Source organism: Temnothorax nylanderi, unplaced genomic scaffold, assembly GCF_030848795.1.
Source record: "Temnothorax nylanderi isolate EJ_2023f unplaced genomic scaffold, tnyl_v1.0 TNYL_tig0054_pilon, whole genome shotgun sequence".
Taxonomy (NCBI): domain Eukaryota; kingdom Metazoa; phylum Arthropoda; class Insecta; order Hymenoptera; family Formicidae; genus Temnothorax; species Temnothorax nylanderi.
Window position 1 is genome coordinate 420,259 of NW_027249116.1, and position 21,925 is coordinate 442,183.

The 21,925-nt window shown below is 39.9% G+C and overlaps 4 protein-coding genes and 1 pseudogene across 5 annotated transcripts; 1 reads left to right on the plus strand and 4 right to left on the minus strand.

The window, feature by feature from the left end:
* Positions 1 to 36: 36 nt before the first annotated feature.
* Rab21 (RAS oncogene family member Rab21) lies at positions 37 to 2,795 on the minus strand. Its single transcript, XM_071706799.1, has 4 exons — positions 2,340 to 2,795; positions 1,747 to 1,914; positions 1,545 to 1,663; positions 37 to 1,467 (listed from the first exon to the last, which is right to left on the minus strand). The coding sequence occupies exons 1-4, from the start codon at positions 2,472 to 2,474 to the stop codon at positions 1,197 to 1,199; spliced, it is 693 nt and encodes a 230-aa protein (XP_071562900.1). The 5' UTR covers positions 2,475 to 2,795; the 3' UTR covers positions 37 to 1,196.
* Positions 2,796 to 4,425: 1,630 nt separating this feature from the next.
* On the minus strand, positions 4,426 to 7,379 carry LOC139772844 (actin, muscle). The gene is made up of 3 exons (XM_071706797.1): positions 7,015 to 7,379; positions 6,252 to 6,402; positions 4,426 to 6,037 (listed from the first exon to the last, which is right to left on the minus strand). The coding sequence occupies exons 2-3, from the start codon at positions 6,375 to 6,377 to the stop codon at positions 5,033 to 5,035; spliced, it is 1,131 nt and encodes a 376-aa protein (XP_071562898.1). The 5' UTR covers positions 6,378 to 6,402; positions 7,015 to 7,379; the 3' UTR covers positions 4,426 to 5,032.
* A 2,203-nt stretch (positions 7,380 to 9,582) lies between these two features.
* On the minus strand, positions 9,583 to 13,759 carry LOC139772843 (actin-5, muscle-specific). Its single transcript, XM_071706796.1, has 2 exons — positions 13,655 to 13,759; positions 9,583 to 10,977 (listed from the first exon to the last, which is right to left on the minus strand). The coding sequence occupies exon 2, from the start codon at positions 10,949 to 10,951 to the stop codon at positions 9,821 to 9,823; it is 1,131 nt and encodes a 376-aa protein (XP_071562897.1). The 5' UTR covers positions 10,952 to 10,977; positions 13,655 to 13,759; the 3' UTR covers positions 9,583 to 9,820.
* Positions 12,173 to 15,478, plus strand: LOC139772921 (uncharacterized; annotated as a pseudogene).
* On the minus strand, positions 15,375 to 18,249 carry LOC139772841 (actin-5, muscle-specific). 2 transcript variants are annotated; one of them, XM_071706794.1, is made up of 2 exons: positions 18,090 to 18,249; positions 15,375 to 17,271 (listed from the first exon to the last, which is right to left on the minus strand). In XM_071706794.1, exon 2 carries the CDS (start codon positions 17,248 to 17,250, stop codon positions 16,120 to 16,122), a length of 1,131 nt encoding a protein of 376 aa, XP_071562895.1. In that variant the 5' UTR covers positions 17,251 to 17,271; positions 18,090 to 18,249; the 3' UTR covers positions 15,375 to 16,119. The 2 variants fall into 2 exon arrangements, with proteins under 2 accessions (XP_071562895.1, XP_071562896.1); XM_071706795.1 differs by lacking the exon at positions 18,090 to 18,249 and adding an exon at positions 17,947 to 18,065.
* Positions 18,250 to 21,925: the final 3,676 nt, after the last annotated feature.

Consider the following 21,925-nt stretch of genomic DNA (forward strand, 5'->3'; position numbering starts at 1 on the left):
AGGTAGAAATGTTAAATAAAGCGTTTCTCTGTAACGTTATTACAAGTTACCATTTTATGTTCATAAAATAACTTACAGTAACAATAATTTAAACAACTCTCTTGTATCACTAATTTATATAATTTCAGATGAATAAACATATTGCGTGTTACTTAATATACGGTCCAAATCAATATATTGTACAATAAAATTATCGGCACTTAATATGTACAATAATAACCTATCGTTTGGATAAAAGCCGAAAGTCTTTCTTCCTTGAAAATGCCCTCGTCTCGCGACAAGACCGCGCCGTCTAACAATTAGTTAGTCCTTAGTTAATCAGCTTGCTGCAATTTTTGGATTGCGAAGATATAGTCGAAAATTTGAAGACGACAATGGGAAAATGAAATAACTTAGGACGAGGCTTCTACTTTCTGGCTCTTTTATAAAATGTATGCGACTACATCGAGATTGAGGCATTCGAGACAGCTAGATAGTAAGGTCTGTCGCTATATCAAACTATTTTTTCTTTTTCATTATGATCGCATAATTCAATCAACACTTTACATTCGCGCCATAGTTAAGAAACTACCTGGATAATGATCTTGATAATGATCAAAATGCACACCAAATATAAAGATCCATTGGGAAGAGAAGATGACATTACGTATTGTTTTGTGACTGCTCTAAATGAGAAGCTAAACTTCGAAAAACCCACAAGACAGATCTCATCAAGATGACAAAAACACTTGAAAGACAAATCTGTCAGGAAAAGCTTATCTCACAATGTTTACGAACGACAATAAAAAGGCCACAGTTGTATGACGTGTGTGCACATCTAAAATCGTCATCGAAAATATTAACAATTTATCTCTCTTTAACAAAGTGGCATGTGCAAAATTTGCCTTCGAAAAATTTATCTGTCGGGCACAGTCACAGCTTCCACCACCAACATATATGTATACAAATATACATATCTTTGCTATCCAAGAATTGTCACAGCTAAAAATATACATATATATATATAGGCATACACATGCACATTCATACATAACGCACTCATCTACAAACACATACAGGATAAAGCATTTTGTAATGTAACAAATTACTATTGGCAAATTTGTCACATTTGGGATGCACCATATCCCGTATATAGTTCGTACATTATCGAAATTAGACCTTTCATCTGTAGTCGAATGTAAATTTATTTTAAAGGTCTACGAAAAGCTGCCGTTACCGCCGCCACCGCCACCGCCACCGCCACCACTGCCGCAGCAGAAACTTCTAGTCGGTTGAGCTTGTTCTGCCTCGTCCTCAACCATCACGACATTGCGACGCGTACTGTTGGTTCTCGTGAGCGTGGACTTTTGCTCGGCCTCGTCCGCGCGTTGCATCATGCGCTGCGTCAGGTCCAGGAACATCTCCTCGATATTCTGGTTCAACTTGGCCGATGTATGGAAATGCATGGCGCCCACTTGTTTGGCATACCTGACGGAAGATTTGTTCGCAATCACGCTACTACGTTCGTTTCTAATTTCATGCAAGCGAAGATTCGTCAAACTTACTCTTCTCCTTCCTCTATGGCAACGTTTCTGTCCTTCTCCAGGTCCACTTTATTACCCGCTATCGCTAAGCAAATTTCGCTACCTAACATCTTCTTAAGCTCCTTCACCCAGTTCTTCACCTGACAATAAAATCAATAAAAGATTCTTTAACATCACGAGAACAAAGATGCTCTGGAATACTGTCTTATATGGCAGGTCGTACTTTTTGGAAGGTATCCTCATCCGTAATATCGTAAACGAGAATGGCACCATTAGACATTCTGTAATAAATTGGTCCTAAGGCGTGAAACTTTTCTTGCCCGGCGGTGTCCCATATCGCTAAGTTCACTCTTTTCCCGTTGATATTCAGCTTCTTATTCAGGAACGACGCCTAAAACGTAAAGCCAATTGTCGAAATGCGTTTTCAAGCGAGGTAAAAATCCCGATCGTATCGTAGACAAATAAAGGTTCAACGTCGAAGAGGTTAAGGAAGCTTTCTTGACCGCAGTTATATACGCCGCGAATTACACTTCAATCTTAGCATATACGACTTCCTTTCTACGCATTACTGAGCTCGGATCTAAAAGAACCGTGCGTCACCGGAAGAAATACCGCAAGACAATTTTTTCCCTTTCGAAAATATACACATTCGAACCTGGATTAAGAAAAAAAACCCCGAAAAAGAAGATTTTACGGGAGCAAAGACTATTGACGCTGTGCTGAAAACAAAAACGGAGGAAAGATCCTTGGAGCAACGTCGGCTCGCCGCTCTCGCCAGGACGACGCAAAAGTCGAGGGAGGAACTGGGGAAGTCACCTGTAGCGTGCTGATATGCTTGTCGTTGAACTTGTCCTCGACGTATCGCAGGGCGACCGAGGTCTTGCCGACGCATCCCTCGCCGAGCAGAACCACCTTGAAATTGTAGCCGGTGCCGACCACCGGACTGGCCATAATCCCGGACTATAGACGACTGTGCGCCGTCCAAGGACGTCGCGACGGCGGGGGAGGAAGGGGAGGGAGAGGGGAGTTAATTCGCGCGAGCGAACGCAGCTCGGGGAAGGTTGAGAAGGCCCGGCGGCGCGGCACCCCGGGACTCCGCCTCGTCGCCCTCGTCTCTCTTCTCGCCCCCGTCAAACCACCGACGTCGGCGACGATCGCCGTGTAGGATACCGGCTTCGACGACGGGACGTCCTGCCGCGGTCTCGAGTCTCGAGGCGCGTGGATGCCGTGGATCAGCTGTTCCGCCCCGTGTCATTACACCAGAGATTACACGCGCATACGTCACGTCACCGGCACGCGTTTCTATAGCCGGCCCTCTCGCGACATTCGTTCACACCATAATGCTACATTTGAACGTGGCGCGATGTTTCGGACCAAAATTTGATTGGCTGTCGTATTCTTCGGCCGCCATTATGCGCAATGCTACACCTGTCTTCTTACATCATGCACACCCGTTCGTATGTATATATGTGTACTCCGTTCTCCGTTCATTACGTCGCCCGCCGCCCGCCGCCCGCCGCCCGCCGTCCGCGTCACCGGCGTCACCATCGTTGCGCGCGCAATCGCGTCCACAAGTTTCGAAGCGACTGCGACTAGCGACTTCGACGTGTCGGGCAGCTTGGACTGCTTGGGCTAATTGAAATAAACTAAATAACTTGATTGATAATTAATTAATAAGAGTAAGTATTTCATTGAAATCCCTCACTTTTCTCACTCAATATCCTCGAGTTGGTTCTACGTCCATTTCGTTTACAGAAAGCGTCAAAAAGAATTGCAAATGGATGCCTCGTCGAGGAACTCATCCCGGAGGCATCCGAGACATCCAGAGGTGCGAGGACTGCAAAGCTCGATGCTATTGACGGGTCCAATGTTCTAAGAGCGCCGTATTCTTCGAAAGACATCCTTCCCACGAATTGTCGCTAATTTTAGCGCTCGAGACGCGAGAGATTTCAGATGAGAACGGCCGACCGCGGACCGGGACGCTGATTCTACGGGTAGCGGCTCTATTTTTGCTATTTCTTAATCTGTAACGCGCGCGCACACTTTCGTTCGCTCCTATTGAGCTACGTGCATGCCTTCTCCCGATTGTATCCCGGGGCGGCAACGCCACGTGGCTGGCACATGGCACGCGCCAAATATAACGAACGTGCTGAAGCAGCTGCTCGAGATACGGCCGTTGGCCGTTTATGGCCTAACGTGACCCCGAAGGCGACGATTAGACCTGTATATTTGTTTCTCTTTTGTAGCATTTCCTGGAGAAATATTCTGCCGTTGAACCTGTGAATTCATCTGTTTTAATTATACCTTGTACTCTCCTTGTACTCACAAAGATCATAATGTTTAATATTATGATCTTACAAAGATCATAATATTAAACATTATAATATTACGATCTCACAAAGTTTAATATAATGTTTAATATTATCTTGTTTAGATTTAGAAAGATATGTTTAAAAAAGCATAGGCAGAATATAGCATCTCTGAAATGAACTAATTTTCTATGTTACTTGCTTTAAAATAGACTCGAGAATCTATAAATAATAAATACAAATGTTTTTAAGATCTCTGCAAGATTTCGTAATACGAATTATATCATTTGATAGAACTAGATTTTGCAAGCCATTACAATTCGTGCATTAATTACCCCGAATATGCAAATATCAATGTCTAGTTTGTATTCAGGATATTTAGGTGCAATTCGTATCTTCAAGAATGTCATTAATTATAGATTCAAGACGGCATGGATAATTGTTCGTGCACAAAAATAAAACTTCGGGCTGCATTCTACGATCGCACGAAGCTGGTGACTTTAAAGTCACGAGCAGGGCACGTATATGTGCAAAGTTATCACGAGAAGACAATTGTTGATATAGGAATCACTCGTATAGTTTAAAATATATAATTATACATAACATGATTTTATTACCATTTTTATAATCGTAAGGTACAATAAGAAGAACAATCCGCCGGGCAGCAATATGAGCCGACGTCGATGTGGCCGGTAATGGTCGACCGTGTCCCTCGTCGTTGTCGATAATCATCTTTACAGGTGTCGCAAATGCCAAACTTACGCAATCATCAGCGAGCGAGCGTGTATCTTCGTGTACAATATATATGTGTATGTGTTGCGGATGATCGTGTTGGGTCGAGGAAAACTCGTTGCTCGGGTGGCTGAGAAGACTATTAATAAATTAATTAACGTTCATAAACATACAGTCGTCTTGTAGAAACTACAAAGTACAATACAGTTTGGTAAATGTGTAGCATAAAGGCACTTTATTAACCGTCTTCTTCTGCTGTCATTTTTCATGCTTAATTTTCTCCCTATCTTTCTCTCTCCCTCGCTCTCTTTCTTTCTCTCTCTTCTCTTTCTCTTCCTTTCTCGCGTTTTTGTATGTCGTGATGAACACAGTGTAATGAAGTATGATGGTGCGTATAGAAAAGGAAACAAAAAAGAGAAAGAGAAGAATTGTGATGATGGGAAACGTATTTCTCGGTACGATGTATCTTTAGAAACATTTGCGATGGACGATGCCAGGGCCAGATTCGTCGTACTCCTGTTTGGAAATCCACATCTGTTGGAAGGTGGACAGGGAAGCCAGGATGGAACCACCGATCCATACGGAATACTTTCTCTCGGGAGGAGCGATGATCTTGATCTTGATCGTCGAGGGCGCGAGGGCGGTGATTTCCTTCTGCATACGATCGGCGATACCGGGATACATAGTAGTACCACCGGAAAGGACGGTGTTAGCATAGAGATCTTTGCGGATATCGACATCGCACTTCATGATAGAGTTGTAGACAGTCTCATGGATGCCACAGGATTCCATACCCAGGAAGGAAGGCTGGAAAAGAGCTTCAGGACAACGGAACCTCTCGTTACCAATGGTGATGACCTGACCATCGGGCAACTCGTAGCTCTTCTCGAGGGAGGTACTGGCGGCAGCGGTGGCCATTTCCTGTTCGAAGTCGAGGGCGACGTAGCAGAGCTTCTCCTTGATGTCGCGAACGATTTCTCGCTCGGCCGTGGTGGTGAAGCTGTAGCCTCTCTCGGTGAGGATCTTCATGAGATAATCGGTAAGATCGCGACCGGCCAAGTCCAAACGGAGGATGGCATGAGGAAGGGCGTAACCTTCGTAGATGGGTACGGTGTGGGAGACACCGTCACCGGAGTCCAGGACGATACCGGTGGTACGACCGGAGGCGTACAGGGAAAGGACGGCCTGGATGGCGACGTACATGGCCGGGCTGTTGAAGGTTTCGAACATGATCTGCGTCATCTTCTCGCGATTAGCTTTCGGGTTGAGCGGCGCTTCGGTGAGCAGGACAGGATGTTCCTCCGGAGCGACACGCAATTCGTTGTAGAAGGTGTGATGCCAGATTTTTTCCATGTCATCCCAATTGGTAATAATACCGTGTTCTATAGGATATTTTAGGGTCAATATACCTCTTTTACTTTGCGCCTCGTCGCCGACGTAACTGTCTTTTTGACCCATACCGACCATCACGCCCTGTAAACGAACAAAAAATAATCTAAGCGTGTTTCTCTAAGTTTGAGTCAAAAGATATGTTAAAAAATACTGTTTTCTATATATGCTACATTACATAAAAAATTTGTAATATGAAATTGCTAAGTTAATATTCTAGATATCATGTCAATAGAGTTATAATATTTAGATTAAATAATTTTATCGTTTTAAATGATAGGTCAATGTTCGGACCAACCTGATGACGAGGGCGACCGACGATGCTAGGAAATACAGCGCGCGGCGCATCATCCCCCGCGAATCCGGCCTTGCACATACCGGATCCATTGTCCACGACTAGTGCCGCAACATCATCGTCGCACATCTTGGTCGGTTGTTACTGTTACTTTCTGCGAATACACACCGAAAGATGCAGAGAAATTTTGCAAGGCAAGTCGATATTATTAATTATGATAATGAAATGTTGTAATTATTTCTCGATTAATTAACTCATTGACTTAATAATTACAACATATACGAGTTAATAGTTTAATTAGAGATAGAGAAGCTAGTCATTCTACATTACTTTGAAAATATGAAAAATATTCGGAATAAATTCTGTAGAAATTCAGGATAGTAGTAGACTGCTAATAAACTTTATAACTATCGCGTTAAAATTCACTTATGCACATTCACTCAGGTATCACTTCACATCTCATACGATTACACAAACCGCACTCGGTTTTCGCACAGTTCTCCTTGAGGATTCTCGGAAAGTACTGCCCGATCGGTCCTGACGAAGCTTCCCATCAACCCTCCCGACACTCGAGAGCTCACTGAGCTTTAACTTAGCACCGTTTATTCGAATCACTACCGATCCCTAGAATCTGGTACTAAAGATTCTCGCGATTTTAGCGAAGCGACGAAGACCGATCGGAAGAGATCCTCGGAGATGATGCGCGTGAACCAAGGGGGTCGACGTGATTCGCGACTGCTAGGAATAACGAAGCACGGCGATTTACCGTTTCGCTGATGTGAGAGTCGAGGGAGAGAGATCGGCGACAATCGCTTAGGGTCGCGTGTAACGTCGTGCAAGAGGCTGGCGAGAACGGCAAGTGGCGCGGTACCGGCTCAGTGGGGTCCCTTTATCCATATCGGTCGGCGGCCGAAAATAGCGATCCGCCCCTTACATGGAAATCGGCTGTCCGCGTTAACGTCGGCCCGAGAGCCCGCGCCGCCCATTAGAGTCAGCCTAGTCCTTAGTTCGCCCTAACGAGAGGAGCAGCGGTGGAGGGAGGGAGAAGAAGACGCCGGGCATCGCGGGCGACTACGACGACGACGCGGTGGTGGCAGACGGCCCCCGGATCCAAATAAGGACTCGTTACGCGACAGGGACGTCGGCTGCTACCGCGGGCCTAGCGAAGGGGTGAGGTTCTAAAGGAATAACAAAGGATAAGATTTGAAAGGACCAAAAATAAGCGAGACTCGACGAAAAGAATCATAAAAGATGGAACGTAACAAAGCTGTAGAAGCGACTACAAAGAGAGATCTAAGTGAAGATCTAAGCAAAACTTAAAGGATCTTGGTCGAAAAAAGCGAAGGACCAACTTTGAGGATCAAGTCTCAAAAAATAGAAACTTAAGATATTTACTCTCGAAAGAATAAATTTCAGAAAGTCGAAATTCTTAAAGAATTAAATACGAAAGAATCCAGCTTTCGAAATAATTGGATTTCGAAGAAGTAAACTTCAAAAGACTAACTTTCACTATGATGAATTGAGAGTCTTGAACTAACGTCTTGGCCTGTATTTTTCAAGCACAAATTTATAATGCAGGAGATAAATTTACTCCTTCAGAATGGAGTAGCAGGTTTAATTAGTGATCTATTAATTACCTGAAAAATAAATACCTTCACCTTTAGTTGTCGTTCTTTGACAGCACAATAATTTATTACAATGGTCAAGATTGCGCTGCCAAGAATTAATAACTCGCATTCTTGGCATGTTATTATTAACATTGGCAGCGCTCTCATGGTTCATTGATATAATATGATATTCAAGCATATTAGCAGAAAATAATTGCTAGTGCAGCTAACGGACAAAACGACTAAGCGCAATTTGTTATAATTGGCAGATGCACGGGGCGACTCACTTGCTCGAGCCATCGCAAAGATCCCCTCTTCTACCTTTTTGCATCTCCGGCAAAGCCGATGCTGATGTCGATTCGCATTGTAGAGTTTCAACCCCGAAAGGGCGCATCTTTTGTTGCTGAACACCTCTCACTCGTCATAGGATAGCTTCGGCATGAGTGCGAAAAGGCGACCATCTCTTCATCAGCGAAAACACCGAAGGTGAATGTCATTCCATTTTTTCTTTACCTCGAGAGATCAGGAGTAAAATCCCTTAGAAGGATTTAGTTAGCTGGAAAAATCATGATTTCATATACTAGAAAAATTTAAAATCTTCTTATGTTTATCAATTAAATTTGACTGCATCCGTCATTAATTTGTTGAGATCTAAGGCATGAAAGAATTCATGTAATGGATGTAATTATAGAACAATCTATAGAACAGGCAGCAATTAAAGCGCTTTCACACACATAATTATTTTCGATTTCTCATATGAGAATACGTAATACTGTTGACTTATTTAACACGATATAGCCACCTTTCCCTAGTTGTATTTCTGACCCTATAATGAAATGTTTTATTATTATGTTATTTCTGTCGAAAAAATGTGTAACATCACAAAGTTGTATTTCGGATTTCAAGCATCTGGAATGCAGCCAGATGTTTGAGGCATTCTCGGCCATATTTTATGTAATCTCGATTGTGCTTTACGTTTTATGTAACATTGTCGTAATTGTGTGTTTGTTGATACGGGTAATGCACATCTATTTTTGTGCATATAAATCTTGCTATAGAATTACAAATGAACTGAGAAATGAACTAAGAGAAATACATGGTTATATCAGCTAAATTTATCATCAAAGTTCTAATGTATCAATAAAAAGCAATGATAATTTCAATGCAATATGTACAGAACGTACTTATATGCATATTTCCTAAATAGTTTCACACAAATCCTATAAAGTTTTTATATTAATATAATTTTATTTCGTTATTCAATGACTTTTTAAAACTTTAATAACATTTTTACAGAAAAAAATATTCTTAATAATTATTAATTTTTAACATTTAAGCTTTTAATGTATTTCTTCTTTTTATAGACTTCCAGATACAAATTATAATTATGACAGCATTATATAAGTATGCATTTCCACATTTATCATAGTTTTATATACCACAAGTTTATATTTTCTACGGTAATAAGAACAGTAAATATTAAAAATGTATATTTATTTAGATCGGAAAATATTAATAGATTATTTTTATTATTAAATTTTTGACATTAAGTGATTAATTTATTTAATGAATAGGCCGACACTGTTTTATGTGATTCTTTAAGAAGGAAAACTATGTCCCACAAAAGATCCATTAATGTAAACTATTAATCCAATTAAGTACGCTGATCAGTATTTTTGTGCGAATATAAGGGTATTAGAGAATAAAAATTACGAATTGAACGGCTGTAAGAGAGAATATAAGATTGATTTATTCCATAGACGTAAACTTATATACAAAAGATGACGTATATGCTCGTATGATAATCGTTGGTAAAAGACTCGCCGCCACGGACCAATAGTAACGACAATAGTATTCGACTAACGGAGACCCAACTAGACGAAGCAATGCGGCAGTGAACGGTACATCTTAGGGAAAGGTGTAGCAATAATAACAATAATAGTAAATAGGATCGAGCGTAATTGCTTAGAAGCACTTGCGGTGGACGATGCCAGGGCCAGATTCGTCGTACTCCTGTTTGGAGATCCACATCTGCTGGAAAGTAGATAGGGAAGCCAGGATGGAACCACCGATCCATACAGAGTACTTCCTCTCGGGAGGAGCGATGATCTTGATCTTGATGGTCGAGGGCGCGAGAGCGGTGATTTCCTTCTGCATACGATCGGCGATACCGGGGTACATGGTGGTACCACCAGAGAGGACATTGTTGGCGTAGAGATCCTTACGGATATCAACGTCGCACTTCATGATGGAGTTGTAGACGGTCTCGTGGATACCGCAAGATTCCATACCCAAGAAGGAAGGCTGGAAGAGGGCCTCTGGTGTACGGAACCTCTCGTTACCGATGGTGATGACCTGACCATCAGGCAACTCGTAGCTCTTCTCGAGGGAGGTACTGGCGGCAGCGGTAGCCATTTCCTGTTCGAAGTCCAGGGCGACGTAGCAGAGCTTCTCCTTGATGTCGCGAACGATTTCTCGCTCGGCCGTGGTGGTGAAGCTATAGCCTCTCTCGGTGAGGATCTTCATGAGATAGTCAGTAAGATCGCGACCGGCCAAGTCCAGACGGAGGATGGCATGAGGAAGAGCGTAACCTTCGTAGATGGGTACGGTGTGGGAGACACCGTCACCGGAGTCCAGGACGATACCGGTGGTACGACCGGAAGCGTACAGGGAAAGGACGGCCTGGATGGCGACGTACATGGCCGGGCTGTTGAAGGTTTCGAACATGATCTGCGTCATCTTCTCGCGATTAGCTTTCGGGTTGAGGGGCGCTTCAGTAAGGAGGACAGGGTGTTCCTCCGGAGCGACACGCAATTCGTTGTAGAAGGTGTGATGCCAGATCTTCTCCATGTCATCCCAATTGGTGATGATACCGTGCTCGATCGGGTATTTCAGAGTCAGGATACCTCTTTTGCTCTGGGCCTCGTCACCCACGTAGCTGTCCTTCTGACCCATACCGACCATCACTCCCTGATGGCGAGGTCGACCGACGATCGAGGGGAAGACGGCGCGGGGAGCGTCGTCTCCGGCGAAACCGGCCTTGCACATGCCGGAGCCATTGTCTACGACCAGGGCAGCTACTTCGTCGTCACACATTGTTGTTTTTCTTCGATTTTAACGCTCTGTAACAGAAATTACTATGTCTCTCAGTCTATGATTATTTCTGTGTTGATTCTGTATGATAATTATTTATATTATCATTATGTATAGTTTATTTTAATATTATAGATTACTCTCCCTTTCCTGTAAACATTTGCGTTGTATATCGCTGACGTATTCTCATTTGATAAAATAGTAATTAGAATTTTATTAAAAATAAGTTATAAATAATTTTTATAATTTAAAATATTATACAAGTATCATTACATTAGCAATAACAATATTAAGAAAAGCAAAATTAAGTAAAAACTGAAAATAATTTGTGTGAAAACGTATTCTTTCCTTTTTTAAATATTTTCTCATGAAAAAAGTCATATTAATTGTATGTATATATAATAATTAAAAGAATATTAATTAAGTTATTTTGCTGCAAGTTATTCTTTACGAATAAAACTTTTATATTATCGTAATATTTAAAATCAAGAATATAAATATTAAAAAATATTTAATATCTAATTACAATTTTAATTGCAGGTTTTTCAAGGCCTTGAGGAATGAAATTTGCATAATTCCTTACAAGCGGAACATCTTAATTATTTCAAAGTTTGGAGTTCAAACTTGAGAAGTAACAGAAGTTATTTGAAAAGAAATATTTCACACATCTGATGATAGCCGAGTGAATTTCGAATATTCTCCGATAATGTTGGTTCCCGGTGAGCGTTGCGCGAAGCCAGAATTGACCTAGTTGCCTAAAGCGATAGGCAAAGCGGCCCCAGCGTCGCGACGCTATTTTCGCCCAGCGCATCGCTAACTTTAGACGTACGGCCGTCGGACGCTCCCTAATAAGTTCAAGCGACGATTATGGTGGCCGACGCTGCCGCTGCCGCCGTAGCCGACGACGACGACGGATAAAACATAACGTCTCGCCGCGAGGCAACAACGAGCATGCCAAAATTATGCCTGCCCGAAAAGGACCAACGCGATTGCACGGCCGAAGACCTCGACTATGCGACTATGAGTGCGACCACGAAGAAACGGCCGTTCGCCCCACGTTTGCGTGTATTCGCAACTTTTACGACCGGCACCGATAACGTTAGTTTAACATTAACGCTAATCTGAACTCGTATCTCGCTGATTGTAATTCTAGAAAGAGCCCAAGAGAGACGGTCGAGCTATGTTTAAAGTTAACCGATGTCGAGGGAAACGATCTTTAGAGGAATGAGTAATTTTAGGAACCAACAGAGAAAATACGAGGGGTACGATCCGTAGGAGATGAGTCCTTTTATGGTCATCGAAAGATCCGCGAACTTAATATACGTGATTCATAATTTTGCTAGTTTGTTAAACGTTTCTTAGCCTAAGTAAATGAAATATTAAGATGTTTTAATGTTTTAATTTTTTAAAATAATTTCTGCGTTTTTATAACTTAGATCGTACTCTCAATTCTTTTTTGTAAGGATTTCTGTTATGATACTTGAAAACGATATTAAATTGCAAACTTAAATCTTTAAAAACATTTATAAATTATTATTTTTTTTTTCACATTTTATTAGCTAATTTTAATCTTGTTTGTACTCAAATTTTCTTATTTATGAAACTTTGCAAAGATAATTAGATTTCTTAAACGTTAATTACACTAGAATAATCTATCTCAAAAAGATATTCTATTGATTTATATTTTGAATATTATTTAACATAATTGATATCGAGATATAAATATTATAGTTAAGAAATATTATAGTAAAGAAATTCAACTTATAGGTACTTTTAATTCTAAGATATTTTCATTCAGATATTATCTAACAAGTAGGTAATGTTTAAATGTGTTATTTGAAATGTTATAATCAGAAATTAAAATTAATTTGTTGGGAATAGGACTCATCTTCTGCCTGTTATTGAAAGGAAAGATAGATATACAAACGAATTCAAGCGGATACGAGCGGCTTGACGGTACGCCAAGAATCAATCTCAATGGATACAGCAAACGCTGCGAACTTGAACTTCTTCCAAGGATTCAGCAATAAGTCAAAGAACTTTTAGGCAAGTAGCATATTTAATAAAAAATAATTAATTAGGTATGATTTTTTGATCGTGCATAAAAATTTCTAATACTTTTAAACATTTTCAAATTCAATTTATAAATCTAACTTATCGATTACAATTAAAAGAAAATAATGAATAAAGAAAATTAAAGAGGTATAATAAAAGATATGAAAATATGAATAACTTGTAAATTTAATTTAAATAATTCTGTTAACTAACTGGATCTTTCAGTTGAATCTATCTTGCGAATTCAAAATTAAATAATATCTCAGACAGAGAGACCTTGTTTATAATTTTTAATTGAAAATCATTAAAAATACAAGCAAAATTCCTCTCTATTTTAGATATTATTAAATTTTGACGATTCTAATAGTGTAGATGATTTTAGTATAGAATGCTGAACCATTCAACAAATTTAACTTGAAAATTTCTTATTAAACATAAAATAATAGCGAAGTTGTTACTCTGCATTGCTGGTTATCTCGAATAATCCTAGTGGTACAGCAGCTTATCACTTTCGTTCGCTAGTCACTATAACACGCGGATGTCTTCATAAGGTGTCGCGGGAACAGGCAGAAAACGATCGTGGATTCTCCAAGGAGGGAAAGATTTGTATCCGGCGGTGAAGCGGAAATTCGTGATACTATGTCTACGTACCGTGCACGGGACAGAGGTGGAGCGGCGTCTGTGCCTCGGCGGCGTCGCGACGTCGATTATATGCTCTCGTCTGGACGCCCCCGCATTTTCGTGGGATGGTGCTTGCCCGACAGGCACGAAAAAGGCATCGCCTCGCGAGGCGTCGCGACGCCCGCCGAACTAGGCGGCCGCAGCCCCTAAGCGGACCAAGGAATATGCTTTATCGCTTTGGAAATACCACGCGACGCGTTTCCACGTTGCATCGAGATGCTAATCACTTCGACGCGAATTAATCCGACAGTCAATTTTCCTCCCTATCTACATACGTCGTTTAACAACTATTGGTTAAAGTTAACTGAGATTTAAGAGTTAATTTCGCATCAAGTAGTACCCGCGTTCTCTCTCTCTTCATCTCTCTCTCTCTCTCTCTCTTTGTGGATAAAATATCGCTTGTAAAAATATTTTCGAATTCCCTGATTTGGGCAGACTACTTTATTTTATAAATATAAAAAATTTCGCAGAATATTCTTTGACAAACTCGCAATATATATGTATATGCTGATCTTTTTTACCTTTTTTTTTTAAATTTGATTTTCGATACTGTACAATTTTACATAAAAAGAGTTATTATATAAAGTTTATATTCTTTGATCTTAATCATTTTTTATTTGTAAATCTAGTTTAAAAGTGTAATCATAGCTGTAATCACATAGAATTATCGCGGAATTATCGTTTCTTCGTCTAAATAAATATATCGATTGTACATCAACGAATAAAAAATAGAAGAGATCGAGAAAGCTCTAATAGAAGCAAGAATCATGTTCCTGCGGATATTATAAGTTAGCAAAAGTATTTTGAGATTATGCGATGCGACCGAAATAAACTTCTTCGCGAGAGCTTTTATCGCGGAGATTCTCGTCCCTAAATATCAATGGAACGAAAACGCCTATGAAAGGCTTCTAGAGCCGATAGCTAACTCGTGGTAGTCGGAAACGGATGTTCGTATGTTTCTTCTTCTTCTTCGGATAGATTCTAGAACTCTACTTCGGGCAAATAACCGCGACGACTAGCAAACCCGTCAACTGGAAGCGATATGCAAAAATTCTCACTACTAGAATTTTGTCAAGGGAGAAAGAGAGAGAAATAATTAAAAAATGATAAATTCATTTAGGGCGATCTTGCATTAGGCCAAGGTTACTCATCGCGACTACGTATACGTGTAACGATAACAGTTTATTTTAAAATTACGCAGGCTACTACTTCGCCGCGATCGAAGACAAATTTGGACGTAAGAATGATGTGAGAAAACTATCATAACTATACTAGAATGCTCAGCTGCAAATTTATTTACTACAGCGATTGTTTAATAATACTTGAGACTGTTCGTGAAGTGTATAAGCAAATTTATCTTTTCTCTCAACGTTTATATAATTGATTGAAAGAATAAGGATGAAGAAGTTGAAGACTTTATATACTCTTGATGGAAGAGTCTTGTTTATATATATTCATATCCTTTTTATTATTCTCGATATAAATGTTTATAAATATGCTCTCACGTGAAACGTTAAGAATTCGTATTATTATATAGCGACATATTTTACAGATAAAAAGAACAACTTAAACAGACGAGGAGGTTTAAGGAAGGGATCAAAAGACAATGCTGCGCTAAAAGGGTACCGCAGAAATAAGCCAGGCATAAAGTTTACATAAGGTAATGTAAAAGTTCATATAACAGAAATGATAGTGGTGTGATATAATGTGTATTTGAATTGACCTTGACATTGTATAACAATATATAGTAACATAATGTATAATATTTACAAAATAAATTAAAGTATAGAAGTACATCGGTAGATGTTGTATTTAGTTGCTTTGGTTAGCAGACTAGACATAATTAATATGTAATACGTATTAAGAGAGGATCGATTTCTCAAACGGTGGTGAGAACGCTCGCGTGACAGTAATAGAGCGTAGCCTTCTCGAAGTAGTCTCGAAACTCGTTGCCAAGCGTAATCTGTCGAGATCCCTGCATGTCCTTACGTCTGCCCAGAATGTCCCTTTCGTTAATCGAAAGATGCACTTGGTAGAGTCCATCCATATGTGCAAAGGTCCTTTCCAACGCTCAACAACGTCCAGGCTACTACGAGAGAGGTCCTGTGACGAGAGACAATCTCGCCGACCGCTACCTCGGCCATGATGATGACGTTAAGTGAGCAATGATACTGTCGAGCGCAGTTTTATAAAAGGCTGCGACGACAAGGATGATCAGCCAGACTGTCGTTGTTTGCGCAATGACGAGCGAGACTGCGACGATGATTCGATGAGATCCAATGAGGACTGAGAGTCGATGATAATGCTCTGATGATGTTTTCTCATAGCAGCTTGATTGCTCGGGCCAGAACTGCATGCTATTTGTGTGTTCTCCCCGAGATACGATGATGTTCTTTCGAAGATTACGCTGTTGCGTTGATCGTGTAATGACTCGTTTAGAAGCATTTGCGGTGGACAATGCCAGGGCCAGATTCGTCGTATTCTTGTTTGGAGATCCACATCTGTTGGAAGGTGGACAGAGAAGCTAAGATAGAACCACCGATCCATACGGAGTACTTCCTCTCGGGGGGAGCGATGATCTTGATCTTGATGGTCGAGGGCGCGAGAGCGGTGATTTCCTTCTGCATACGATCAGCGATACCGGGGTACATGGTGGTACCACCAGAGAGGACATTGTTGGCGTAGAGATCCTTACGGATATCAACGTCGCACTTCATGATGGAGTTGTAGACGGTCTCGTGGATACCGCAAGATTCCATACCCAAGAAGGAAGGCTGGAAGAGGGCCTCGGGTGTACGGAACCTTTCATTACCAATGGTGATGACCTGACCATCAGGCAACTCATAGCTCTTCTCGAGGGAGGTGCTGGCGGCAGCGGTAGCCATTTCCTGTTCGAAGTCCAGGGCGACGTAGCAGAGCTTCTCCTTGATGTCGCGAACGATTTCTCGCTCGGCCGTGGTGGTGAAGCTGTAGCCTCTCTCGGTGAGGATCTTCATGAGATAGTCAGTAAGATCGCGACCGGCCAAGTCCAGACGGAGGATGGCATGAGGAAGAGCGTAACCTTCGTAGATGGGTACGGTGTGGGAGACACCGTCACCGGAGTCCAGGACGATACCGGTGGTACGACCGGAAGCGTACAGGGAAAGGACGGCCTGGATGGCGACGTACATGGCCGGGCTGTTGAAGGTTTCGAACATGATCTGCGTCATCTTCTCGCGATTAGCTTTCGGGTTGAGGGGCGCTTCAGTAAGGAGGACAGGGTGTTCCTCCGGAGCGACACGCAATTCGTTGTAGAAGGTGTGATGCCAGATCTTCTCCATGTCATCCCAATTGGTGATGATACCGTGCTCGATCGGGTATTTCAGAGTCAGGATACCTCTTTTGCTCTGGGCCTCGTCACCCACGTAGCTGTCTTTTTGACCCATACCGACCATCACTCCCTGATGGCGAGGTCGACCGACGATCGAGGGGAAGACGGCGCGGGGAGCGTCGTCTCCGGCGAAACCGGCCTTGCACATGCCGGAGCCATTATCTACGACGAGGGCTGCTACTTCGTCATCACACATTTTGCTGCTGCTTTAGTTTCTCTGTAAAAAGAATTCGTTTAATTAGATTAGACTTGAGTACGTCGATTTGTGTAAATTGGTTTTTTTTATGATCGTCCTGAATGTATAAGATTTTTGTATATAATTCCTTTTTTTTTTGTTTAATTGTATCTATTTACAGTTTTACATAATCGCATTTAATCACGTTCAAAAATATCTGTAGAAAATATAAGCAGACGTCTAATTATATCTCGTTTTGAAGTAGCTTAGTCAATTCTTAAATTAACTGTATTTTAGTTTTCAAGAATAACACAAAATTTCCTTAAAAAATAATAATTTCGATAAAATGATAATTTCTTCTATTTAAAATATAAAAATAAAGATTTTTTTAATTTTTTATACTTTCTGAAGGACTTTAAATTATTTTTGTTACAAAATAAGAATAATTTAAACTTAAAACGTTGATTAAAATAATGTTATTTTTCAGATTTATTGTAATTAAATGATCAATTTCTGATTATTTAATCAAGAAAATAATTTGTATTGACCAGTACTACAATGTTTAAATAATTGGTCACTACATACTGTTTTCCTAATATAACATACAGAATTCTCTTTGCAAGAATTTTCCTATTCTGCTATGACACAACGTTGTTGTAGTCAATGTTTCACTTTAAAATTAATCGAATTTCGATCGTATTGCAAAATTGAACTCGCCCTTAGATCGAACCCTTTGATTTATACACTGACACGTTTTCTCTTTTTAGAATCTCTTGCCGGCACTTCTAACTTCTGCAACCGCGCGTAAACTTTCAACCGATCGGACACAGAGAGGAACGTCTCGCGGATCTATTACTAACCGTGAGGGTGAGTTGTGAATCGACGGGCGGCTGAGGAGCGGCTGAGGCTCGAGGGCGTCGCGACGCCAGATATAACGTCCGCGGCGCGATACGCGACGCTACCGAAGATGGGCACGCGAGACGCCTCGAGGGCTGGCCAGCGATGCTGCCCACGCCTTATGCCACGCGGGTGGTGGTATACGGACCAGGAAGCCCGGATGGCGCACGAGAGACGCCTTTGGGCGAGAACGGCGGCGACGCCGTTCGTGCGCCGCGACGCATCGCTCCTCGTCATCGCCGTCATTGTCGTTCTTCTCTCCCTCCTTCCTCCTCTTTCTTCCTTCGTCTTTATCTTCTTCTTCGTACGCGTTCTCTTGAAAATCCCCGCGGAACGGCCGGCATCTCCTAATCTGGACATTAACGCGGGTTGCCGACACCGTCACTGCAGTTATCTGCTCTTCGTCTGCCCCAGCTCATCGAGAGATAGTCTATTTTAAGTCTTGTAATAGATTTTTAATTGAATATTCTAAGGAATAATCAAGTTTATAGTTGCGAATGTTCACGATTTTTTTAAAAGGATTTAAAACATAACGCAAGAGTTTTTCCGATTGCAATCAAACTCTCATCAGTGTGTGGGCATCAGATATTTTTAAATTACCTAGTTTGTGAAGAAGATTCTTGAAAACACTGTAAAATTAACATTGTGTTAAAAATTAATTAATTATATTATTAATTAAAAGTGACGTTAAAAATATTAATTTAACTTTGTCTTAAATTAACTTTGTTATAAATATTCTCAAAAACTAACCAGTAAAAAAATCTAAAAGAATTCACATGTTAACATTATTTATAATAGAGCTTATATTTTACATTTTATGCAGTTCTTAATATTTCTGATTCTCCTTACAACCTCCTTAATGTTTAGAAACAAAGTATTAAATAATTAAAATTTATTGTACAATACAGTGCACATAATCTTTAGCATCCCATTCTTTTTAGCTCGTCGTTTTCTTCTTCGGCTTTGGCTTCTCGTGGTCATTCTCGTTGCCGAAGATGCTTTTGGCATACGTTGGAAATCCCCGACGCCTCGTGGCGCTCCTGAAAATACCCACTCATGGCCAAATCAGGATATTAACGCGAGACGATATTACGTACTCCTTGGAAGACAAAATACTCAAAGAATCTATTACGAAGGAAACGGAAACACTCGATCGTCGTTACTCGTTCGTGTTGCGAGCTCCTAGATTTCTTTTTGGTTCTTGTCGCATTCTTTCCCGTTGATCTATAAAGCATTTGAACATCATAATCATCTCACCACCTACATGTCCGTGACTGTGCCCTCTGGTATTTGGACAAATTGCCAATTGGCAATTTAATTTAATCGTGCATATAATGAAACATTACATACGTCTCTCATATAATAATTCATTGTTATGGCAAGAAAAAGTAAAATAGAAAGAAATAGAGCTAAGAATAAATCTCAACAATTCTCTCTCTCTCTTTCTTTCTCATTTAATTGTCGTTCAATTTAATTCGCTCAATAGAAAACTCATAAAACTTACCATATAAGGTTGTAATTCTGAGAAAAATAATCATGAAAGAACAGTTCGTATTTCTAATTTGATAAGGGACATTTATTGGTTTTATTTCCTTCTTTACATAGAAGTATTAGGAAAGATTGTCGGTAATCTAATCTATGTTTGCTTGTATATTATGTATTACTCAAGATGATTAATATCAATTTTAATCTTAAAATTTTATTAGAGACCAGTATAAGATGGTATGTGTTCAGAATGAAGCAACTGATTGATCTCTTAACAATATCAATAATTTATTGGCAAATTTCAAAGAATAAATCTTAATTATTTTCAAGAATAGATTTTTATTAATAATTCTATTCTGTTTCTTGCCATAAATAGCTAAGAATTATTTTAGTGCACATACCGTAAATCTTAACCGTTTCGTCTCTCCGATTTCTCTTTCGGATCTTGACAATTAGATCATCGAACTTATTATCTAGTGATAGATCACTGAACCGTTGTAGAAAATCTCATGCTATGACGACCTATTATACAAATCTTGTATCTTGAACCTTCGTGAAATCTAGTATATAGCCGTGTTACTTGGAGTGAAACAAATTTATTAATATCAGTTCAAGGAGAACTGAAGGAAAGAGCAAAAACATCAGAAACATTACAATGAGATAAAACATATTATCCTACGACTGAATTTAAATCGTACGATTACGAGTAATTAATTTTTGTAATTTTAATAATAATTATATAAAAGAAAATATAAATATATTTCTCTCTCTCTCTCTCTCTCTCTTTCTCTCTCTCGGATATATAATTCAGAGGAAAAAAAGAGAAAAATCACATGACAAACATATATTTTTATAAGTAAATTATTGTTCCGTCACACAAACGCACAAATTTATTTTATAATACTTCATTATATATTAGTATGAAGAGCTGTCACCAGCTGTGACTGGTGTGACTACGCATGAGATTCATTTGTATGTTATATAAAAGCGGAAGCTTCCACGATGAATGTACCGTTTCCTCACAATTCTCTTAGCTAGCATGTCATTGACCAAAGTCAACACTAGCGAACTATTCTCCTTAAATAGCTCGCTTTTTCAGCGTCTCGTATTTTTATAAGCAACGGATAAAAATTGTTCACGATCTTATCTACGCTCCGACGAAGAGAGAATATTTAACTGCATGCAACTTGAACAAACACTCGAACTGAGTTAATTTATTTTATGATATTCTTGATATTGGATGTCTATGGCGCCACCAACATTGTATAGACATTCTTCTGCTGCATTATAGAACCTGACGCTTTATTTAATTTTTTTTTAAATTGAGAATGCATGACACGAACGGATATGCATTCCGGACCAGATGTTTCAAGTTACTATCAAAAAAAGTTATCTTTCACTCGACAGTATTTTTCCATTTAAACAAACTTACTTTGTAAATGTTCTTTTTTAGTTTCGTTTAACATTATTCTATTTCATCATTTATAATATTAAAAAATAAAAGCTTATTATATACTTATTTCTTTCGTAAATTTGTTCATCTTATTTTCAATTATATTAAAGAATTTTCAATTAATATACGCAAAGTAGATAAGATTCAAGGATTCTTTTTGGTGAAGCCAAACTCTAAAACTGACGATTTTCGAAGATGGTATATTATTTTTATTGAAAGATATTTAAATCTCCAGACAAGATACATTTTGAAAAAATTTTTAATATATACTCTATTCTGTTGAAATATTAGTTTTGTGTTTTTCTTCTGATTCAGAGCTGTGGGATCCAGCTTAAGGCATATAACCATCTCCGAAATTTCGTATAATGAGCAATCTTTTATTCTGTGACCGTAACGGTTAGCCCTTGGATCGATATCGAGTCCAGGATGTGACCTCGGCTTAAAGAAGTGAAGCGAAAAGAATCGGAGGACGACGGCGAGGACACTCATTCCCACGAGTCCAGAATGTGAAACTGGTCAGATAAAAAGATACGATATACGCTTTTATATTGGGCATTATTAATGCCGAGCCATCGTTAGTTTCAGCTCACGACAATAAACAATGTAAAATACGAAAGTGACCTGCAGCTCTGTCACACAATACGTTTTTTCTCAAGGCTCGTCGGTTTTTTGTTGCCGCACGCTGATCAGAACTTATCGGTCTGGAACTTATTTTGTATATCTCGAAGAGATTACGTTACAATTATAACGATTTGACGTAAGGCAATTTTGTGGCACTGTGTTGTGCAAGGTCCAAGGGATTATCCTAGCAAACAAGGTGTCCTGCTTTACGCTCTGATTAATTTTCAAATAGAGGAAATC